At 44.0% G+C, this 22,901-nt stretch overlaps 1 protein-coding gene and 1 long non-coding RNA gene across 8 annotated transcripts in view; one reads left to right on the plus strand and one right to left on the minus strand.

Annotated features, from left to right (window-relative positions):
• Positions 1 to 600: 600 nt before the first annotated feature.
• LOC147032354 (uncharacterized) lies at positions 601 to 17,406 on the minus strand. The gene is made up of 3 exons (XR_015055129.1): positions 16,776 to 17,406; positions 6,383 to 6,479; positions 601 to 3,273 (listed from the first exon to the last, which is right to left on the minus strand). It is a non-coding gene; the product is annotated as an uncharacterized LOC147032354 (long non-coding RNA).
• RBM48 (RNA binding motif protein 48) overlaps positions 14,151 to 22,901 on the plus strand; it is a 35,948-nt gene continuing 27,197 nt past the window's right edge. For 2 of the 7 annotated variants that reach the window (XM_085869891.1, XM_085869898.1), the window contains exons 1-2: positions 17,385 to 17,454; positions 20,905 to 20,998. In XM_085869891.1, the coding sequence (XP_085726017.1) occupies positions 20,912 to 20,998 (87 nt within the window). In that variant the 5' untranslated portion in view covers positions 17,385 to 17,454; positions 20,905 to 20,911. Of the gene's footprint in view, positions 14,175 to 17,365; positions 17,699 to 20,904; positions 20,999 to 22,901 lie in introns of those variants that run through there. The other 5 variants (XM_085869896.1, XM_085869895.1, XM_085869893.1 and 2 more) reach the window with 5 other exon arrangements.

Genomic DNA, 22,901 nt, shown 5'->3' on the forward strand with positions numbered 1-22,901 from the left:
GACGACGACGACGCGACCCCAACCACTCCACGAACACAATAATCCGCCTCACAACGCGTTTTACACACGAGGTCGTCGAGCTCCTTTCTTTATTCAATTCATTGGTCTTTCAGATATTTCAAGCATCGATCTACACCGACGGCACAGCACGACTAAATCAGATTTACACTTCGTACGTCGCGGATAAAACACGCGACAACGCACGTTGAGCACAAATCTTCCCTGTGACGAACAACGTGCCGTCACTCATCACACTGTCATGGCCACCTGGAAACGCGCGTGTTTTATCCGCCACTGAAACATCTTCATCGACGCACAAGTCAGATATCATTTCAAGCATAAAACCAGAAAGTTATCTTTATCTACGATGAAGTTGAAAACGACTTTTGCAATTCGAGGAAAACGAACTTGGACGCCTGGGAGTTTATATATAATACGAGCGAATACAATCCGCCACTTCGCTGACGGTGGTGTGAAGGGGAAAGGGGGTGGAGAAAAAGAAAGAGGGAGAGAGGGGGAAGGGGAGGAGCGGAGAGAGAGAGAACTAGAGAACGAGAGAACGAGAGAACGAGTGAACGAGAAATTTGAAACACTGTTTATTTCACGAATAGCAAGAAAAAAAAAAAAACAGGTAATTCATTCATTTGGGAAACACACAAAAAAACACATCTTTACATATCTGAAAAAAAAGACAAATCATAGAGTGACCACCAAATTAAGTTGATCCACCAGACACACAGCTCCACCAATACACCATTTTCTCTTAAAAAGTTTGACATTGTCATTATTTTTATAATGTTTAAATTCCAGTTTTAGTCTCGCCACAACAAAACCTTTGAAAATAGTTACATTATTATCAATATCATCGTCATTTTCAATCTTCATTTTCCTTGACTTATAAATGGCGTATTTCGCTACAGCCACCTGAAAATTCAAAAAAGCACTAGCATCTCTACATGAGGGGCTGTAAGGCACCCCAAAAATAAACATGTGTGATGTAAAAGAAAAAGACAAATTATGAAAGAGGTGAATAAGCAAGGAAAAAAGAGGGGTAAGTCTTTCACACTTCACATATGTATGGGAGAGATCCTCTTCTTGCTCACAGAAGGGACATGTGATCGATATGGAGCTATTAAAATGATGTACAAAGGTGTTGGACGGGAGTGCCCAATGTACTAGCCTCCACTGTATATCAGCCAAAAAGCCATGTATGAGTAACCTGTACAACTTGGTCCACAGAGGAGCAGAGGGAGACCCGGGCCCTAACTTCTCACCCCACAAAGCTATGCATGTTAGATCCGATGGGTAGAAACATTGCTTTGTTCGAGAGAGGTCCTGGATCCCAGTCTTAGTTACAAAATGAAAGGGGAGAGAATATTCAGTATTTGACTGGACAGCAGAAAACTTTAATTTCAGGAAATGTCATCCAAAAATCTTCCCCAATATCGACACCTTCCCAACCAATATTTAACTGTCTAAATTTCCTCACCACAATCCGTACAGTTTGGTCCATGATTCAGATGGATCTAATGCCAAGCCTGTCTACAACTGACCTTGCAGATCTCCATTTAGACCTAGAGACATTCCTAAGGTCACACACCTTGTTAACTTGTCCTTGTATTAATTTTTTGATCAAGGCCTGACTATGAGGAACACCATGAAGAAAAGTGTTGTAGAATAAAGGCTCCTGGAGAAATATTCGGCAGTTGTAGACCTCATTCAGGCATTGCACACCAAACCCTTTCCAGGCATTCAGTAAACTTCGGTAAAACCCAGGACGTGAGGCATAGTTTATGCGCTTCAGGTCCACTAAAAAAAGATGCCGGTCATATTTTAAGCCACCAGCCTGTTGCAGCAGGAAGTGTGCAAAGCGATGCCAAGCTATCTGTTCGTTGAACAACAGTCTTTGCACAGACTACAGGCGAAAAGCCATGATGCGACTGCTGATATCCACGACACCTTGTCCTCCCTCCTTCCGGGGGCGGTACAATACAGCAGGCCGAAGCCAGTGGTAACCACTCCAGAAAAACTTTACCAGCACCCGCTGGATGTCGATGATTAAGCCTCTCGGTGGTTGTAAGGCAATAGCTTTATGCCATAGTCCAGCTGCTATCAGGTTATTAATTACCAAAGTGCATCCTCTGTATGAAAGCGACCTGAGTAATCCTTCCCATTTTTTTAACTGACTCGTAACTTGTTCCAGCATTCCTTCCCAATTCTTCAATTCCATTTCTCTATTTCCAAGATATAATTCCGAGGTATTTGACCTCATCTGTCCTCCAGGTTAGGTTCTCCGGCAGTGAGGGTGTCTGTAAGATATACTATTTTTACCACACCATAGCCCTAAACTTTTGTTCCAATTTACCTCACTTGAGGAGGCTGCAGAGAATTTTTCCAAACACCTTTGAAGAACAGAGATACTGTTTTGATCTCTAATTAAAATGCAGACATCATCAGCATAAGCCATGACCACAAAATTCGGATCTTCTACACCCCCCCCCCCACCCTGTGGCATTCACTGCCTAATAGATGCCAGAAGTGGTTCAAGGGCAATTGTGTACAGCAATCCTGAAAGGGGACAGCCTTGACGAATACCCCTTTGAAAAGAGAAAGGGGGGCATAACCTGTTATTTACTTTCACCATACAATAAGTATCATGATACAAAAGTTTAACATAAGAAATAAATTTTTCTCCAAAACCCATCCCCTTAAGAACAGAAAACAAGTACTTACTGGTGGTCAACATGATTAAATGTCTTTGCTTGATCAATAAACAACAACCCAAAATTGTCACACAAGGTGCCATCCCTTACCAGAAAAATATTATCATGAATGGACCTTCCAGGCACACAGTAGGTCTGATCTGGATTAATTACCCAAGCAATTACATTTTTCATGTGACTAGCAAGAACTTTAGAAAAAAAATCTAATAGTCAGAACAAAGTAATGACACAGGCCTCCAATTTTCAACCTGTTGAGAGTTCCTATCTTTCGGCAGCAAACATACAACTGCTCTCTTACAAGATAATTGCAGTTCTCCAACACGTATACACTCTTCAAGGACATGAAGCAAGTCTGGTCCAACCAAAGTCCAAAAACTTTGTAAAATTCTATGGGTAGGCCATCTATTCCGGAGGCCTTTCCATCTTTTAAACTCCGCATGGCTGCTTCAAGTTCTTCAGCCGTGATTGAGGAATCAAGAACTTGTTGCTGATCTCCTTCTAGTTGTGGAAGCTCCGCAATCAGTTCTTGAATTTCCTCATTGTCCACACTCTGGAGGGAGTATAGATTTGAATAAAAATCCTTCAAAACACTCCTGATCCCTTTCTGGGACGTCATTAGGGATCCATTTAATGCACGCAGCCGATTAATTTGTTGAGACTTTTTTATATTATTCTCCAATTTAAAGAAATCTTTATTTGGCATATCCAAGGTCAGATAACCCATCCTCATCCCTACCAAGGTGCCCATAGCTTGTTGTTTCACCATTTCAGTTAATAAAGCTCTCTTTACCCACAACTCTTTGTCATAAGGGCCCTTTCACCATCTGTCTTCTGTTCTCGAGCTACAATATGAGTTCTTAACAAATCAATTGACAAAGAGTGTGTTCTCGAACTAAAAGAACTATACTGCTGACAGAAGGTTTTAATCTGGGACTTTGCAAGATCCCACCACACCCGCAAGTTAGCATGTTCAAAATTGGATGAGCGAATTTTCCCCCATACATCTCGAAAAGATTCTTTAAATTTTTTTTATCATTTAACAGACTTGTATTAAATGACCAATAGGCACTTCCACATGCTAGATTCGGTATGTTAAAGGACGTCATGACGAGGTCATGATCCGTGAAACCGGCAGGAACAATTTGAGACTTCAACACCACATTTGACATTACTTCATTTACATATATTCTGTCTAGTCTTGCTCTTGATACAGCTCCATCATGACATCTACACCATGTATAACATTTCGATTGTGGATGCTGTACTCTCCACACGTCTTTAAGTTCATACTGTTTGATGATGCTTCCTAGAATTTTGGTTGAGAGAGCATGGGGTTCATGACTATTTCTATCGAGTGAGGGACAGACAGTACAATTAAAATCTCCAGCAATACATATAAATGCGGTTGACTCCAAGTCCTTAATAAAATCCTTTAGAATGGAAAAAAAATATTTTCCTTTCAATAGGATCACTTGGTGCGTAAACATTTACAACAATTATCTATTGTTTATTGCAAACAAAATCCATAGAGATGAGATGCCCTCTATCTATTTCTTTAAAAGAAAGTTGCTATGCACAAATTTTATGGCTTAAACAAATCGCAACACCTGCTTTTGGTGTAGGAAAACCACTTAAAAACCAGTGACCTTTAAAGAGTCTTCCCCATTCGGCTACTAGGGTGTTTGTAGCATGAGGTTCTTGTAGGAGGATTATATCTGCTTTCAAGCTCTCACAAGCTTAAATTGTTTGAACCCTTCTTAATGGGGCCCGAACCCCATTTATATTAAAAGATGTGATGTGCAAAACCATCGTTAAGATTCTAAGCACTCAGTCTACTTCTACCTGCATTTCTTTTTTCGCTTTTGTCAAAGCTTTCCTGAGTCTCTGGAACTGAGGTTCAGAAATCTCTGTTGAGTTTCTTTGCACCATTTGTTTAGCAGTGGTGATAAACGCCTTGATATCGGGAAAATGATCTTTGATCTGCACATTTCGCTGCCTGAAGGTTTCATTTAAAAAGCTAATAATATTTTCTTTCGATACATTTGACTCTCTTTCTTCTTCCTGAGATGCACACAATGCATCACAAGAAACACAAGCCTCTACATCTACATCCTCGATGTAGCTCGGTTGTGACTCAGCCACCACTACCTCCATTATCCCATGGTCTAAAGAATCTCTCTGTAGAGATTGAATAGGGAGACCTGTCCCATCACTGTTGTCAACTTGGGGCTTATTTTCCTCTTTATGTTCAACCCTTATTACATTGGGGGGTAAGGGGTAGTCATTCTTAACGTTTTGTGTCTTGTTTTGGTCATCATCACCCTGAGTAAGTTGTTCACCTTCACATGTATAAGTATGATCCTGAAACCTATTAACATGAACCATTGGTGGAGTCATGTCTTCCACCAACTCTTCACTACTTTGCTCCTTTTGTGCAGGATGACCAAGCTCACTTGAGGTACCAGCGTTTTGCACTATCAGCACTTTATCGCCCTTCTCTTTATTTTCAATGTTTAAGAGGGAGCGTTTCAGGCTCTTTCTCAAGATTGTGTCCATCATTTGTTCCTCAATGCAATTTAAATCATCTGGAATTTGCACCTTCTCTCCCATTTCATTTAGGTTGTTATCATCACAAGGTTTAACCATACTATCCTTATCATTCCCATCTTTTGCTGCACCTTGACGTTCTAAGGTTGATTCCTGCACGATAGGTGACTCATCTGTTGGGTCTCCCCGAACATTCATGGAGGGTGGTGGGGGGGGAGGGTGGATGTTGACCCAGCTGCAGCAGCATACGTTCTTTTTGCATTCGGACAATAATTCCAAGCATGACTTTGCGATCCACATCCATAACAGATTAAAGTTTCCGTTGCTGCAAAAACCCGATATTCATGTCCGTCTAATTTCAGGTTAGAAGACACACTTAGTTGTGTCGCACCATCTTTTATAACAACAAAGCAAAACCGTCTAAACGATGCAATGTGTTTTAAATTTTCATTCCTGTTACGGAGGGGAACAGTAATTACTCTGGACACCACAGTACCATATTCACCTAGCTTCTGAAGCAGTATTTCATTTGATACGAAGGGTGGGCAATTACTTATCATTATTTTTGTCGCCGCTGTGTCAATTGATGGCACCGGAACGAAGGTCTGGTCATCTCCCAGCACCAACCCTCTTTGCACAACAATATCTGCAAAGTGCGTTTGTGACACGAAGACGACAACTTTGTGGCTCATTCAGGATGCTGCTCTAATGTTCTTTACGCCTATTATTTCTCCAACCGCGAGGAGAATATCATCCATAGCGACATTTTCCGGCAGAACGAAGCACAGCCCATGCTTCCACGATAACCCTTCATCGCACCCATGACTGGTAGTAGTTTGACCAGCCATGTCTTTAACCAAACAAAACCAAAAAGAAGGTTCTGCAAGAAGCAGTAACCACCTCAGATTATCAAAAAGAGAAAATTTGTAAGGGCGATAACCACTTAAGGTGATTTTAAAAAACACCCTTTTACCTTGTTTTCTCTCGCTCTCTCCCTCTCGTCTCAACAAAGAAGGAAAAGAGAACAAGGAGAAACTCACGAGCAAAAAAACCAAGAACACAAAGGAAAGGAAAAAGGGGGATAGAAAACACCAACAAGGCCCAGCACTCACATGGCAAAGCAGGCGGCGGCCATTACGCCACACCCATGCATGATTCACCAATAACCAGCAGGGGGCGCCAGAGAGAGAGAGAGGTGGGAGGAGAGTGCTGTATTTTATTCGGAGGGGGGAGTGAGGAGGGGACAGAGTTGGGGGGGAGGTGGGGAGGAGGAGGAAAAAAAACGAGATCAGTGAGGGGTGCAGGTGGCGTTAGCAAAGAGAGTGATATGCTATGCTTGATGACTGAACACTAATATAAAAATCTCATGTCAGAATAGCTGTACACACAATGACAACAGAGTTTGTGATGTTAACCACAAGCACATCTGCAAAAAACTGATATCCCAGTTCCAGAAAATTTGTGGGACCATTAACTAAAAGCATGGACTGAAAACATGGAAGCATGGCTCACGTACAACCTCATGATTCCAGAGTGTGAACATCGAAAACAAAGCACTGCGACCAGATATCATAGTTAGGTACAAAAAAGAGGGAAGAAGGCATTGCTAAGTGAGGTGTTAATACCAGTGATTTTGGACTAAACAATGCAGAAATCAAGAAAATGACCAAATATCAAGACCTCAAGAATGAACTGAAAAGATCCTGGAAGCTGAAGAATGCCAAAGTTGTACCAGTGATAGTTCGACCTTCGGGAATGATGACAAATAACCTCACAGAGATATTAAAAACCATCCCTGGGAATGTCAAATTGTGTATAAGAGGAATTGCTTCGGGCTTTTGTTTCAGTGAAGTCCATTCGAATGTTTCAGTGAATCATTCAATGTTCTTCCTCCGTATATATGAAATTAAAGATTCTCCATTTGCATGCTGATCCAACTTGTGGAAATTGAGTTCTTTTCCACCACAATTTTGGTGGCCAAACAGGGACCACAAACCTCAGCAGGGATGGGAACAGCATCATCTGGCATTAGAGCAAGCAAGTGGCCACGAACTAAGATGCTTGCTCTTACTTCAGATCGGATGCTGCATCTCTTAGCCAAACCGGTAACGTGGTACTCCATTGATAGGAGAGGTATACAAAGGAGACCCTTGAGTGACAGGCCTAAAAATTAGGTGGTTGGAAGCCATTTAAGATTACAGGGTTTACACTGGGCATTCAAGTGTTTATATAGGGGTTGGGAAAGCCTCTAACGGATATTTGAAGGCTCTGCCGTGCTAACAGGGGTTGGAGACCTCTGAAAGGGGGGTCAGCCCCCCCCTCCCAAGAGAGGGTTGGAGGCCCTGCTCACTAAAAAGTTCAAGTCCCCAAGGGGAGAATGAATAAGTGTTATGAATGTTTGTTGACTTACCTCTTTGGATTTCTATTTGTTCATTGTGCTCACTGGAAGTTTGCTTGCTGTGAAACTGTTGCATTGTTATATTATTGTGTGGAGGTGTTACAGATTTGTAAATCCTACAGTTTCGTATTAAGGAGTTACCTCTTTGGATGGATTTGTGAATCCTATGTGATTGGAAATGTTAAGTTTTGTGTTGAGGACATAAGTTGGGTGTTCCAACCTGGAACTCTTGTATGTTTGTATTTATATCTGATTTGTATGCACACTGATTTGCATTGATATGCATGTAGTACTAAGTGAGTGTTGAAATGGAGAGTGTGTGAGTCCAGTAGATTTCACTGGAATAAAACGTGCTCTGTTATGTATTGTGAACTGTGAAGCTTATGTGAATGAATAAGTATGGAAAGTGGAGATATGGATTGGTCATCACCATACATTATGAGGACTCTGGGTGAGGTGAAGTGCACACGCCAATTCCAGAGGAAAAACGATAATGACAGACTCCTCATGTGCCATTGCATCTTTGGCATGGACACAAATAACTGGGTATATGTCATCTTGTATTGAAAGACAGAGCCCTGGCATTGTGGTGCGGTCTCTTTGGAGTGCAGGGCGAATGCCGTTGAGAGTGCTTTAAGACCAGATAGAGAGGTGGTGTGTGACAATTTGATCTTGGTGAACATCTGAATTAGAAGCGATTGTGAGATCGATAAGGAACTGAAGATTACTGTACGATATCATACATGAATGTCTTGTTAGAAATGATATTGCAACAACTAAAGAATGAATCAATTGAATGTAAAACGTCAGGCAGAGAGTTAAAGCAGCCTGTGTTTGAACTTTTCCGTTCGTGGTTTGGTGGCTGGCTCATGACTTAGAGCAGAGGGATGTTTGTTGTGTGCGTTGTTGATCCCTTCTGTATACTGTTTAAGCATGAATACACATGGGGTTCATAACGTAAAATTATCCCTCAGATATGCGCACATGTGTTTCGGTACTGTTTTGAATATTCCCACAACTGGGTGGGCAATTTTAGTGCATCTTGAGTCATGAATCACATTATGCTTCAAGATTGGCTGGATGATGCACGGATGGAATATTATGTATGTTCCGTGTGAGAATTCCCTCCCTTGTGCTGTGGTTAAACCATGAGAGTCAAAATGGATTAAAGCTCGAGTTTTCTCACTGTTTGATAACCTTGAATGCTATTTTGGCTTTGAACACCGTACATTGCATCTTATGAAAACTAGAAGCACCTGCTCCCTTTGGGAGCCATCAAGGGGGTCATGTTAATGCCTATTTTACTCCAAGGTGTCCCAGGATTACACACCCAGAAATGGTTGCGATCGATTCAGCCATTTTTGCGGTACCTGGGAACAGACAGATGGACAGACGGTGAATTATAGAAAGATTCATTATTAAGAAATAAAGAAGGAGTTATAGAAAGACAGTATCCAAGAACAGGGTGACCTGGTTGATAACACTGCAAACTTTTGCCATGATTGTGTCATTTTCTCCCTCCCACCCAAAGTGGACAAGTATTGCAGTTTTGAGTTATTTTACCAAATACTTCTCACCCTCCCATTCTTTGTAATGTCAAATTGTGTATAAGAGGAATTGCTTCGGGCTTTTGTTTCAGTGAAGTCCATTCGAATGTTTCAGTGAATCATTCAATGTTCTTCCTCCGTATATACGAAATTAAAGATTCTCCGTTTGTATGCTGATCCAACGTGTGGAAATTGAGTTCTTTTCCACCACAGCTACAACATCATGTGACCTATGATGTCACAATTATCATTAAAATATTCACCATGAGGTGTCACTCCTACCCTGAAAATTGGGTATCAATTGGACAAGTGGTTGCTGAGAGAAAAAAAAAGTTTAAAAACACAACAGCAAAAAAAAAATGCCAAATAAGCGAAAATAAAAAGGGTCAACAACAACAATAACAAGAATGAAGTTTTTTAAAACAAAATTATGAATTTGTCTTCTCCATATTCTCATAATAAATCTTTTTTTGTATACATTGTCGAGGCTCATATGAGAGCGAACACACAATTCACAGCAAGGGGGGGGGGCACGAGACAAGAGGGGCAGGAGAGGGGAGAACAAAACAGTGAGGAACAGAGACATTAGGAGATCTGTGGAAGAGAGAGGGATGGGGTGGGGAACACGGGGTATACAAGATGGACACGACACGGACTTTCAGGAAGGAAAGCAGGAAATTTGAAGAAGGTGGGTTTGGGGTGGATTAACGGGGGTAGAAAAGATTGAGGTTTTGGATGGAGGAAGATAAGAGGTGGTGGTGAACAACAGTTTTGAAGGCCTGGAGGGAAGAATGGGATTGAAGAGAGTGTTGGAGTTTATTCCAAAGGCAGGAAAAAAAGAGGAATGAAAGAGTGAAGGTGAGCAGTGATTTGTGATTTTCGTAGTTTTACCAGAAGGGGGTTGTTGATGGACCTGGAGCACCCTGCGGATATATGGTAAGGACATATCGTAGACAAAGCAGGGGGGGGGGCGAGACCAGAGAGGAGACGGAAGAAGACAGAAAGACCACCGACCTGCTTGCGTTGAGAGAGTGAGAGGTCCAAAGACTCATCGCGTTGCATCGCGAGAGATACCAATGATCCTAAATGCCTTGGTTTCCACAGCATGAAGCCGAGAAAGGTGAGAGGCAGGAGCATACGCCCAGAGGGGAGAGCACCAGCCCAGAGGGGAGAGCAGTTCTCCATTAGGCTGTGGATGAAAGCTTTGTATGTGGTCAGGGGTGCCAAGGAAGGACTTTGCACTGTGGAGGATGCCCAGTCGGCGACTGGCTTTGGAGACCAGCTTGGAAATGTGGCTTTCCCAGGAAAGATCATGTCAGATAGTGAGACCCAGAAGCTTGAATGAAAGGACTTCTTCCAGAGGATTGTTGAGAAAGTAGATGGGGGAAGGAGGGGGGGGTTCTAAACGGTCCTTTCGGAGAGACATAGTGAGAGTGTGAGATTTGTCAGGATTGAAAGACATGCTCCAGGTGTTGGACCAGTTTGTGATTTTATACAGATCTGCAGAGAGCGAAGAAGCTGTGGCTTGTTGGTTTGAGGGATGACAGATGGTACAACAGGGGTGGAGTCATCAACAAAGAGATAAAGAGGATTTTCCAGAAAGTCAGAGAGATCATTGATGAAGACCATAAAAAGAACAGGGCCCAGAACGCTGCCTTGAGGAACTCCAGCCTGGACAGGAAGAGGGGATGAAAGAACTCCATTTATGGCCACACGTTAACTGCTGCAGGTGAAGAAGTCTGCGAGCCATGAGTAGAGATGGCCTTGGATACCATTGGAACAGAGTTTGGTGAGCAGGGCAGGGTGCCAGACCATGTCAAAAGCAAGCGATTTCATATCTGGCATTGAGCACCTCCATCCATTGTTGGGAGAGCAGAAGCAGCATATCCAGGGTAGAGTGATCTGGTCTGAAACCAAAATGATGATCGGATATCAAGACATTGGAGAAGAGGAAGGATTTAATGTCTGAAGCGATGATGGATTCCATAACCTTGCTGATGATTGGGAGAAGGCTGATTGGTCTGCAGTTGCAGGGCTCTGTTTTTGCACCTATTTATGCAGGGCGGTAATGTTTGCTGATTTCCCAGCAGATGGCAGATGACGTTGAGCAAATGAGAGGGTGAATAGAACAGAGAGAGGGTGAGCAAGAGCAGAGGAGCATGTTTTTTTTATGACAAGTGGGCTGATGCCGTCTGGATCGGTTGCAGAATCTGAGTCGAGGTTTGACAGAAAGCTCTCCACCTTGTCAGGAGAAAAGGACACAGAGCCCAGAGACAGTTGAGTGTGACTGGTTAAGGTGGGTACAGAAAGCGATGGGTTTTGGACACAAGATTTAGCTGCAAACACCGAGATTAGGCATTCAGTGTTTTCATGTGCGGTATCAGCAGTGCGGCCTTTTGAGGTAAGGGAGGGGATGGAGGGGGAACATACATCAGAGACTGATTTGATTAGATGCCACCAGGATTTGGAGGAGGGAGAGAAGTTTGAGAGTTCAGACTTTAAATTCAAAAGATGTTGGTTTTCTGGCTCTCCTGAGGGTAGAAACACAATTGTTCTGAGCTTCATGGAAGGAACTGAGATTACCCTCAGTTGGGTTTGCTTTCCATGAGGCAAAGGCAAGTTGTTTCAGGACAACTGCCTCACCACAAGCTTCAGTGAACTATGGGTGGGAGGAAGGGTAGGACAACTGAAGATGAGAGGGGATAAATCTGTGTATGAGGGAGAGCAAGTTTCTTTGTAAGAATTCCAGGACGAGGTGATGTTGGAGAAAGTAATGATGGGAGACCAGTCTAGAAGTTTGATGGCTGCTTGGAGCCCCTAACAGTCGGCCTGAGTGAAATGCCAGACTCGACGGCACTGAGGTGGTTCTCTCAAAACCGCCAGAGAGATGTTTACTTTGTTGAAAATTTGATGACAAAAGCTCAAATGATAAAAAAGGTTTAAAGAAAAAATCACACATATTTCACATACATAATCACACATAATACATACATAAAAATCACACATAATCACACACAATCAAAAATCACACACAAAACACATAGGTGAGTGCAAAACCCCATCTTCCGCTGCACTGGCGAATAAACATCTAAAAATAATTCCAGCAATCTCTGTGTGTGTGTCTGTCTGTTTGTCTGTCTGTCTGCGACCGCCGTTTCTCGACGACCGCCGGTCCGATCTCATTGAAACTTGCCAGGAATATTGCTTGGGACTCGCGGATGTGCTTTTTCGAGGTTTGATATCGATCGGACGAGCGGTTCCCAAGTTACGGCCATTTTATTGCTTTTTCAGTGTTGAAAAGGTGTATATGTGGCAGCTGAAGGTGTCGTTCCACCTTCTCACCTTATCATGCCATTTTTCCCAAATTATTAATAACCAGACGACCACCGGTCCGATAGAATTGAAACTTGCCAGGAATATTGCCGGGGCCCCGCGGATGTGCCTTTTCAAGGTTTGATATCAATCGGACGAGCGGTTACCAAGTTACGGCCATGTATCTGTGAACCATTGACAGGACACGGTGCTATGACATCACGAATGACGTCACAATTAATGTTTATTTAATTAATACTTTTTTTTTGAAGGATTGTCACAATTCTTCTTCTTCGTTTGGTATGACGTCACAATCGACACTGGGGACCTGGTTATGTGCCTTTCTCTGGGTATGTGCCAAACTCCCAAGGTGAGAGGGGGTCAAGAGAGGGGAGGGAGAGAGGAGGTGGGACAGAGGAGGGGGGAGAGAGGAGGGGGGAGAGAGGAGGGGGAGAGAGGAGGGGGAGAGAGGAGGGGGAGGGAGGGGGAAAGAGGGGGGAGAGAGGGGGAGAGAGGGGGGAGAGAGGGGGAGAGAGGGGGGAGAGAGGGGGAGAGAGGGGGAGAGAGGGGGAGAGAGGGGGGAGAGAGGGGGGAGAGAGAAGGGAGATAGAGAGAGGAGGGCAGACAGAGGAGGGCGGACAGAGGAGGGGTGAGAGAGGAGGGGTGAGAGGGGGAGAGGGGTGGCAAGAGAGGGGAGGGAGAGAGGAGGGGGAGAGAGAAGAGCGAGAGGTGGGGGAGAGAGAAGGGAGAGAGGAGGGGGAGAGAGAAGGGCGAGAGAGGGGGTGAGAGAGAAGGGCGAGAGAGGGGGTGAGAGAGGGGGTGAGAGAGGGGAGAGAGGAGGGGGAGAGAGAAGGGCGAGAGGGGGGCAAGAGAAGGGAGAGAGGAGGGAGCAGAGAGAAGGGCGAGAGAGGGGGTGAGAGGGGGGCAAGAGAGGGGAGGGAGAGAGGAGGGGGACAGAGGAGGGGGAGAGAGAAGGGCGAGAGAGGGGAGTGAGGGGGGCAAGAGAAGGGAGAGAGGAGGGGGAGAGAGAACGGCGAGAGAGGGGGTGGGAGGGGGCAAGAGAGGGGAGGGAGAGAGGAGGAGGGACAGAGAAGGAGGAAGAGAGGAGGGGGGAGAGAGAGGGGGAGAGAGAGGGGCGAGAGAGAGGGGAGAGAGAGGGGGAGAGAGGGGGAGAGAGAGGGGGAGAGAGGGAGGGGAGAGAGGGAGGGGAGAGAGGGGGGAGAGAGAGAGGAGAGAGAGAGAGGGGCATCACACTTCTTCTTCTTCGTTTGATATGACGTTATAATTGATGCTGGGGACCTGATACCAGGCCCCCCTAACAAACGGACGCCAACGTTGTCAGACGGAATGAAAACCCGTCATTCTTGTTACAAAAACAGCTAAATTTGATGAAATAGCGGCCGAAATTGAAACCAACACAGTAATTACAGTCGCAATAGCAAATAAAACCGAAACCAACACGTTTATTCTACACGCAAGAACGGTCGTGACGGACACAAGAACAGTCAATCCCGAAATTGATTGGTGGGGAACGGAAGCAACATCAGTTATTTCTGTCACGAAACGGCGGAGACCGAAGTGAAAGCGGTTCATTCCGGTTACCATAACGTGGGAAACATGACGGCTTGAAAAGGTCTTGAAGTTATGGTAAGTTAACTTTAACGTAGTCTGCCTTGAATATATCATGTCTGTTAATGAAATCCCGTTTGTGGTACGGGATATTATACAAGCAGCGATAAAAGCCCTCTTGACTTAATGTGTGGCTGACATTTCGTGAAATTCGTGCCCCCGTGCTGCAGCGATCAGTGACGATTGATCGTCTATATTTGCAAGAGGTAAAATTTGATAGTAATAATAAATTGCGAATTCCAATAAAATAACAAAGTTAACATGAAGTAAAAACTGTAAAAAGATCCCATACACGATCCCCTATGTTGAACTGAGCCTACACAACTAGCGATCCTACACTCGGGGGCTCAAAATACAGGCAAACCAAACATTATCATCACAACAAAATTCGGTTTAATAAATTGTTAAAACTACATCAGGTACTACCCACTATATATTATCTATATTACATTTATGTTCGAGGCACAAGCACGAAAAATTAACATACCGTAACAGGTCGTTCTACTGCATGCGCCATCTTGTTCGCACTACAGTAACCGGAATGAACCGCTTTTGTTTCTCTCTCGGACTATTCACGACGGAAATAACCAATCTTGCTTCCGTTCCCCACCAATCCATTTCGGCCGCTTTTTCATCAATTTTAGCTCTTTTTGTAGCAACAATGACGGGTTTTCATTCCGTCTGACAACGTTGGCGTCCTTTTGTTAGGCCTGTCTTATTATCCCTAGGTGTGTTCTAATCGAAAATGAAGAGTAACTTAGGGCACATTAAAACGCATGCAGGACCACCCTCAGCCACTGTATTAATATACAAGCTTGGCAGGACAATCCTCCTTTTGACTCCCCATTTATTTATCTTTCTCTCCATCTCCCTCATACTCTGTAGTCGCTGCTCTCACAATAAATTTGTTTGGGGAAGTTGTTCCAAGAGGATCGATTAAAACTCGAGCATTTGTTCGAGTACCACGACAGCATTCTTCATCATTGACCCCATGAAGATCATTTGCATGGATAGGTTTCAGAAGGTACATTTATACAGTATTTCGCCGATTTAAAAAAACTACATTTATAATTTACTAGCGTGAGTACTCGGCGTTGCCCGGTGATGTTCTAACCCTGATGGTATTTTGAAGAAATAATTTTTTTTCTATTTTTTTGTGGGGGCCAAAAACACTTCCCCACAACCACCAAGGAATGGGGTCGGGGATCATTTAATATTGTTGTGGGGTCGGATATCGGTGGCGAGCACGACCGCTAGAGGGAGCAGTAGAGTCGGCTCCACCGAACACACCGGAATTTAGGTCGTGACCCTCGGATAAGTCCGAAAGGCACGGGTCCCTTACAGGACCATGAATCGCCAATAATTCGACCGCGTGGGGTAGGGTTAATGCCTAATTTCAATATACCTAAATACCCACGCAGTCTAACTACCGGGGAACCACACCCTCGGCCGACTCTGTCCGATCCGAGTTGCAGGTAACGACTCGGATCCGGCGTAACCGAGCGGAGTTACCAGAGCCGCGCCGGACCAAATTAACAATTTACCCTCGCTATCTCTCAATACACAGCGTGCTAAGCCAATGAAAGAAACACAGAAACGAGCTGGAACATTTAACAAAAGGGATTTATTTATAACAATAATCGTGGAGGGGAGACACAGAGCAGAGTTATCACGAAAAAAAGAAATGTAATATGAAAAGAAAACACTTAAACAGCTCTACTTAACAGACGGGGCCCATGGACACACACACACACACACACACACACACACACACACACACACACACACACACATCCAAAATAACTGGACCCCGTGGGTCTATCTCGGTCAAGCCGGGACAGAGTACCTGTCCGCTTCGTGCGGCCACACCGACTCCGAAACCACCACGGTGGGACCCGAACCCACGACCCGAAGTCCACGGCCCATGAACGAGGCTGCTCAATCACGATCACCAGTGTCTCAGACCGCTCCTTGACAACCACAGACCACGCCGCAATTTCCACGAGCACACCGTCTGCAGAACGCTGGTCCAGACAACCACACTCCTCTTTAGGAAGGAGGGGCTTCTTCTCCCCGCCACTCGCCTCCTGATCGGACGGTGGGTTGTCAGGCGACTCGTGGCGGCCTCCTGATTGGCTGGGGCATGCGTGTGGTGCTCGCCCTCCGCTCATTGGCTGAAGGAAACGCTCTCTGCTCCTCCGCGGAGCAGAGTTTCAACCCGAGGCGACAAAGGCTCCGCCCACGTCCTCAGCCAAAAACACATGCGTAATGGCGACTGGCGACCGGGTCGAGTCCAGGACGGTGGTGTTGTTGTGGTGGATGTCGTAGTAGTAGCTGTAGTTGTTGTGGTTGGTGGAGTAAAAATACTAACTATAAAATAATTCACAGCGCACGTACAATTAATCACCCATTAAACATAGGACGGGACCCTAACTAGAAACACATACCGATATAACTGATCTATTGGACCTGGCTGTTGAGTGCTCATGGCTGCCAGATTCGTAACAAGATAACCTTTCACATAACTACAAAGGCTAGACATGAAAGAGCGATTTTGCAAAAAAAACAAAAATCCCCCCCAAAAAAATTCCAACTTTTCCTTCAAAAATTATTTTTTACCTCAAACACTCCCCGACATTCACTGATGAACCTCTGGAAGTTTGACGAAGATCCGTTCAGCCATCTCTGAGAAAAATGGTCACACACACACACACACACACACACACACACACACACACACACACACACACACACACACACACACACACACACACACACACACACACACACACACACACACACACACACACACACACACTTCTTTTACAGTACAGATTTCGCCTATTTAAAAAAAAACAAATCTACTTTTAAAATCTCCATCTTGATTGTTAACATCGGAGGCCGCCATGTTGTTAAGCGATGCCGAGCGCTCCGTTCCGTTGAAATGCTTCCTCGGGCGCTTTGAATCAAGCAATCCGCTTGGTAAGCGATAAGCAAGCCGCTTGCTCGCGGAACACACCCCCGGTTTACGTGACCCGCATCCGGGGACCCGAATCTGTTGTTGTTGTTGTTGTTTGTGGGTTTGAGCCTGTTTTGCCTTAATAGCATCAGATTTTGTCATAAACCTTGATTTCCTCGCTATTAATATTTCATCTGCATAAATACGTCGGGATCTGAAGTCCTTATCCTTCCCATGGAAGTTTGAAGAGATCAGTGCGAATTCCGGAAGTTTCCGACGGTTCGCTTCCGGGTGCGTGAGGACCGAATGTTGGCGGTTTGCTTCCTTTGGGGTCTTCGGGTGAATTTGTTGTACAATTGCTTCATCTTCGTGTACTCACTATTCACTACTCATCTCTGAATAACTCATCGGAATTGAACGGCTGTGTCGCGCTGACGCGATGCCTGGGTCCACATTGGTTTGCATATCAATAAGTAAATGATAAATCGTGGTTGCCATGGCATGAGTGTACAAGCTAATTGTTTCTCCTGAAGTGAATCGATTTCAGTTAAACCTCCGACGTTTACAGTGGGCCTCAAGTAAGGTTTGTCCATTCTTTACTTCCTTGGGGGGGAAGGAGGCCTTTTTGGTTTTAGCTTCTATCTTGTGTGAGGGTTTTTCGTCCTGCACGCTTAGGTTGTGTCTCTCCTCGCTCTTTTCAACATTTGTGTGTTGTCAATGTGAAAATGCTGAGTACCGTTAAGCAAGAGCCTGCAGTGGGTCGTCAACGCACTCATCTTTGAGCCTTCCAACGATGAGGCCCTTCACGAACCAGCTGGTTAGGACTGACGTTCGCCTGAGGGTGACAGGGATTTGTGATTTGTTCAGGATGCCGGCGATAACTCGCTTATTCTTCACCAAAGACACCATGGGGGTCTTGAACGTACACAAATTGATACCCACAGACGGGGACATCGGCTTCTTGATCTCCGTCCAAGGGACGGAGCATTTTACAATGAAGCCTTTACAATCTGGCAGTTTATAATCGAGTCTGTAATCATGCAGAGTGAGGCATCGTCCATCAGAAGGACGTTGGGTCAGATGGCCCGTCTGGGAGCAACCCAGCACTGGTTGTTAACAGATTAAAAATTCTTCCTCTAACCTATAGCGGGGCAACTTAGTATAACAATTGCGCATTTTGTGAGGAAAGCACCAAATTTGGCACACTAGTAGCCTTACATATTATGAACAGATTTGGATATTGGACAATCTCAAAATTTTTGATGGCAGTGGAAAATGGCTGGCACAGCCATCAGCGGCTGAATTTGAGATGGCCCAATATACAAATCTGTTTATAATATGATAGGCTACTAGTGTGCCATATTTGGTGCTTTCCTCACAAAATGCACAATTGTTATGCTATATTTAGCTAAGTTGCCCCACTACTACTATAGGTGGCACTGAATTGGTAGCACAGGTACAACTCACAACCATGTACTACACACGAATAAATAAGTGAATATATATATATATATATATATATATATATATATATATATAATTGTAAAAGGTGTTCACAACCATCCTTGATCATCATGTTGAACAGTGAGCCCCTCACTTTTTTTAATTTTTGCCCTCACCTTGTGATCTTTATGCACTTAAAAAAAAAAAACCATTCTCCACAACCGTTTGAGATTGACAGGAAACTTTTAACGTAGGTCATGGATAATTTTTTTTAAACAAAGTTGCATGATGATTGGATGAAAAATGTGGCCAGTGTTCCAAAAAAAAAAAAAAATCAGTTTTATGAAGATATTGTTTTTCAGGTGTTTCATGTTCCAGGAATAAACGGCCTCGACCCCGCTTCACTCAGCCTCAGCCAAATCAACTCCACACTCCTCCAGTCAAAGCTGCATAAATTAACTAAGAACGGCTACAAATCCTGCAGACATTCACAAGTAGCACACACATTAGAATCCCAATGTTACATTATCCCTTAGGCACATGACCAGTTTTATCACTTGTTAGTAAGTCATTAGTGACAGCTTACACAAAAACACTGTCACCAAGGTTCCCTAGCATCTACCACGTGCATGGCCAATAGCAGTTCACATGCACACCTGGTGTTGTCTTAATGGTTATGGTGGTGGGCTAGGAATCCTTAGGTCCTGAGTTAAAATGCTGCTCAGCCATTGAATTCATACCAGGTGGGGTTAACTCAGCCTGTCATCCTTCTGAGGTCGGCAAAATGAGTGCCAGCATGCTGGTATACTCTGTCGAAGTGGCGACCCATCCATGATTGTGCCCATAGCCAAGACACTGCTTCAGCAGCAACGATTCTCCATCCAGAGTACAGTCCCAATGGACGGATGGATGTTAACATATAAATGGTGAATGCTTGCAGTTGATGAGAAACCCAGGTAGGGCTTGAAACAGCAAATGGCTAACAGAGTATAGCCTTTCACGGTTGCTTTGTGCAATTTTCTTTGCCTGGAAGGGCATGGGGGTTGATGATGGAAATCCTACCCGCTTGGGGTAATTGATTGGGTGAGAGCTGATTGTTTATTCCCTCCAATTACAGGTTAGAAAGTGTGTGTGTGTGTGTGTGTGTGTGTGTGTGTGTGTGTGTGTGTGTGTGTGTGTGTGTGTGTGTGTGTGTGTGTGTGTGTGTGTGTGTGTGTGTGTGTGTGATGGCACCTGCCATAGCCTAAGTTAAGAGTGTAGAAGATATATTGGGATAAGTCTGCTCTGTGTCCACTTTAGTAAGTGGCTTGCCTTGTCACACCACACAAATTCCTTACTATTCCTGCTTGTATAACAATAAATGCATTCAATGTGCCACATGCTTTTCCTCGCCTGATTGTTAGTAAATGTTTGTATCTAAATATTCCCAGCTCGTTTTCGTCTTTTCTTTAATCGGTCCAGCATGGTCCGTATCCTAGCCCAGCCTGGACATATTCCCAACGATCTGTTCTTTTAGCCGGAACGTTCCTTGGCAGTGTCGCTCGGCTGCATCTGACCCGGTAAAGTGACTTCGTTCGGACAAGGCGTACAGAGTGCATGTTCCCCGGGAATTAGGTCATGTGATAAGTAACCGGTTCAGACGGAGGACCCTAGGTCACGTGGTTGAGTTATTGGCGTTCACAATCGGCGAGCGACCTCCCGAGGTTTTTTTTCCATCGTGTGGTTGATGCTTCTTTTGGCCTCCGCGTGGATGCATTCTTATATTGAAGGGGGGCTGCGATTTTCGCAAGTGGCCGTCTGAGTGCGGTGCCTGCTTCAATTTATTTCAATGAATAAGAGGAAAAGAGTTGAAATGAAGATAGAGATATAATCAGACCTTGCGATGAGATGCACACAACACACTTCGTCCCGTTTGACCCATTAGACATGAGGGAAAGGTCTAACTGCATGTATATTATTTAAATAACTGTCTGGGGATCACTGTATGATGGATGCCATTGTCTTTGAGGCATGCGGTTTCCAGATCCGTAACAATGTGTATATATATATATATATATATATATATATATATATATATATATATATATATATATATATATATTTAGCGCGTGTGTGTGTTACCTTCACCCCCCCCCCCCCCCCCCACTCCCATTTACTACTTTCATTCAATTTAATACAATATTATTGAAAGTCAGCAACATTTCAGGACACAGTCATCAACAATAAATGAAACTCAAGAGAACATGCATTGTTTTTTGTATCATTTCCATGTCGTTCTCTTTTACAGTGCATTCATGTTTAATTTCCCCTTCCCCCCCACCCCCTCCTGGCTCCCACCATTCACAGCGCTTACATGGAGCAGAAAAAGCACCACATTCAGGGGCAGGTGGCTCTCAATCGGCCAGCATACCGATCCAGCAGGACTGCTCGAGCTGTGAAGGTGCGAAAATGATTTTCTCACACTTTCCAATTATGTGCTATATTTTGGTAGATATGACCAATGTTGTATTGATGTTTATACACTTGAATTACTTTTCTGTTTGCAATGTTTGCCCTGTGTTGACCAAGCTGTACAGACGAAAAGCTTTTGCAAATAGTTCCCCCCCCCCATGCCATTTTGAAGCCTGCAAAGTTTAAACCCAGCTTCGAGGTAATGAACAACATATTCACACATCTGCATTTACAATACATCAAAGGGAAGAAAAATGTCTGTACTTGTTACCTCCACCACTGAAAGTGAAGGAGGCTATGTTTTCACCAATCTCTCTTCGTTTGTTTGTCCGTCTGTGTGCAGTATATCTCAAAAAGTTGTGTACAGATCCAGATGAAACTTGGTGGGCAGGTTGGGTGTGTGAAAAGGACGAACTGATTAGATTTTGGTGAAGATCCAGTATCCGGATCCAACTACTAGAATTTTACAAGTAATTCTTCGCCATTGAGAGATTGGGCCAAAAACAATATGTAGCACAATATCTCAAAAAGTTGTGGACGGATTTGGACGAAACTTGGTTGACAGGTTGGGTGTGTGACCATGACGAATCGATTCGATTTTGGTGAAGATCTGGATACCAGAATTATTTAATTTCTAAAGTCATTCTTCACCATTGAGAGATTGGGCCAAAAACGATATATAGCACAATATTTCAAAATGTATTGGGCTCGATATGTTCTCGTGGATCAGGCATTGTGTGGTGGAGGGATGCGCTCTACCAAGTGCTGTTCTAGTTTTGTATATATTTGTTGCAATCTTTCGCTATGCTTAAGGCCCAGTCAAACCTTGACGTTTGAGCCAGCTTATGCCGATTTTTGGAAAATTTGTCTAAAACGCTGGTACACGTCGAATACATTATGGGTAAGTTTTGATAACATTGAGAACACGCTGAAAAACTGCCATACGTCGTAGTACGCTGGCTTTAAACCTTGTACTTTTCGGTTGTCCTCAAATTTTCCATGCTTGAAATTTTAAGACTTATGCCAGTGTATGACTCGCACGTTCCGCATAACGCTGGCCATAAGTTGTAGGCACGTCACGCGATCGTTGACACACGTTACTTGTGAGTTACTCATAAGTCGAAACACGTCGAGGTAATGGTTAGCGTACCCAAAACTTATTTCTAACCTATGAGTAACGTGTTGTACTCACGTTACACGATCGGTGACACACATCGACACACGTTACTTGTAAGGTGCTCCTAAGTCGAAACACATCTAGGTAATGGTTAGCGTCAGTGTTCCAGACTCCCTGGTTTTTTATTTTTAGTTTTTTTTTTTTTCTTCCTTCCTTCGGTCTGATGGTGATTTTGACACTTCGATTTCTAGTGCGGTTATAATATAATATAATTAATAGGCTGCCGCTCAACGATTTAAATCATAACCGCACTGTACACTGAACACCGTCATACCGAAGAAAAAAAAAACCCGGAGTCTGGATCACTGACGCTAACCATTACCGTGACGTGTTTCGACTTATGAGCACCTTTCAAGTAACGTGTGTCAACGATCGCATATCGTGCATACAACTTATTCCCATCGCATGCGGAGCGTGTGTCATACGGCAAGTACGTCGTTAAATTTTCAACATGTTTAAAATTATAAGACGTACTCCACTAACTACGACGTATGATAGTGTACTTTAGCGTTATATTCACGCATACCAAACTTACCCATACCGTATTCGACGTACGCCAACATTTTAGACTCATTTTTCAGAGGTCGGCATATGCTGGCAAGATCGCCACGGTGTGACTGTGATGTTGACACTTCCATTTCTGCGGCGGTTATGATTTGAATCGTTGTGCGGCAGCCTTTTCATAACCTGCGCCACGTCATCGTCGGCGATGCGT

The sequence above is a fragment of the Eptatretus burgeri genome, chromosome 2, assembly GCF_056783735.1.
Source record: "Eptatretus burgeri isolate ZD-2024b chromosome 2, Ebu_testis_v1, whole genome shotgun sequence".
Classification (NCBI taxonomy): Eukaryota; Metazoa; Chordata; class Myxini; order Myxiniformes; family Myxinidae; genus Eptatretus; species Eptatretus burgeri.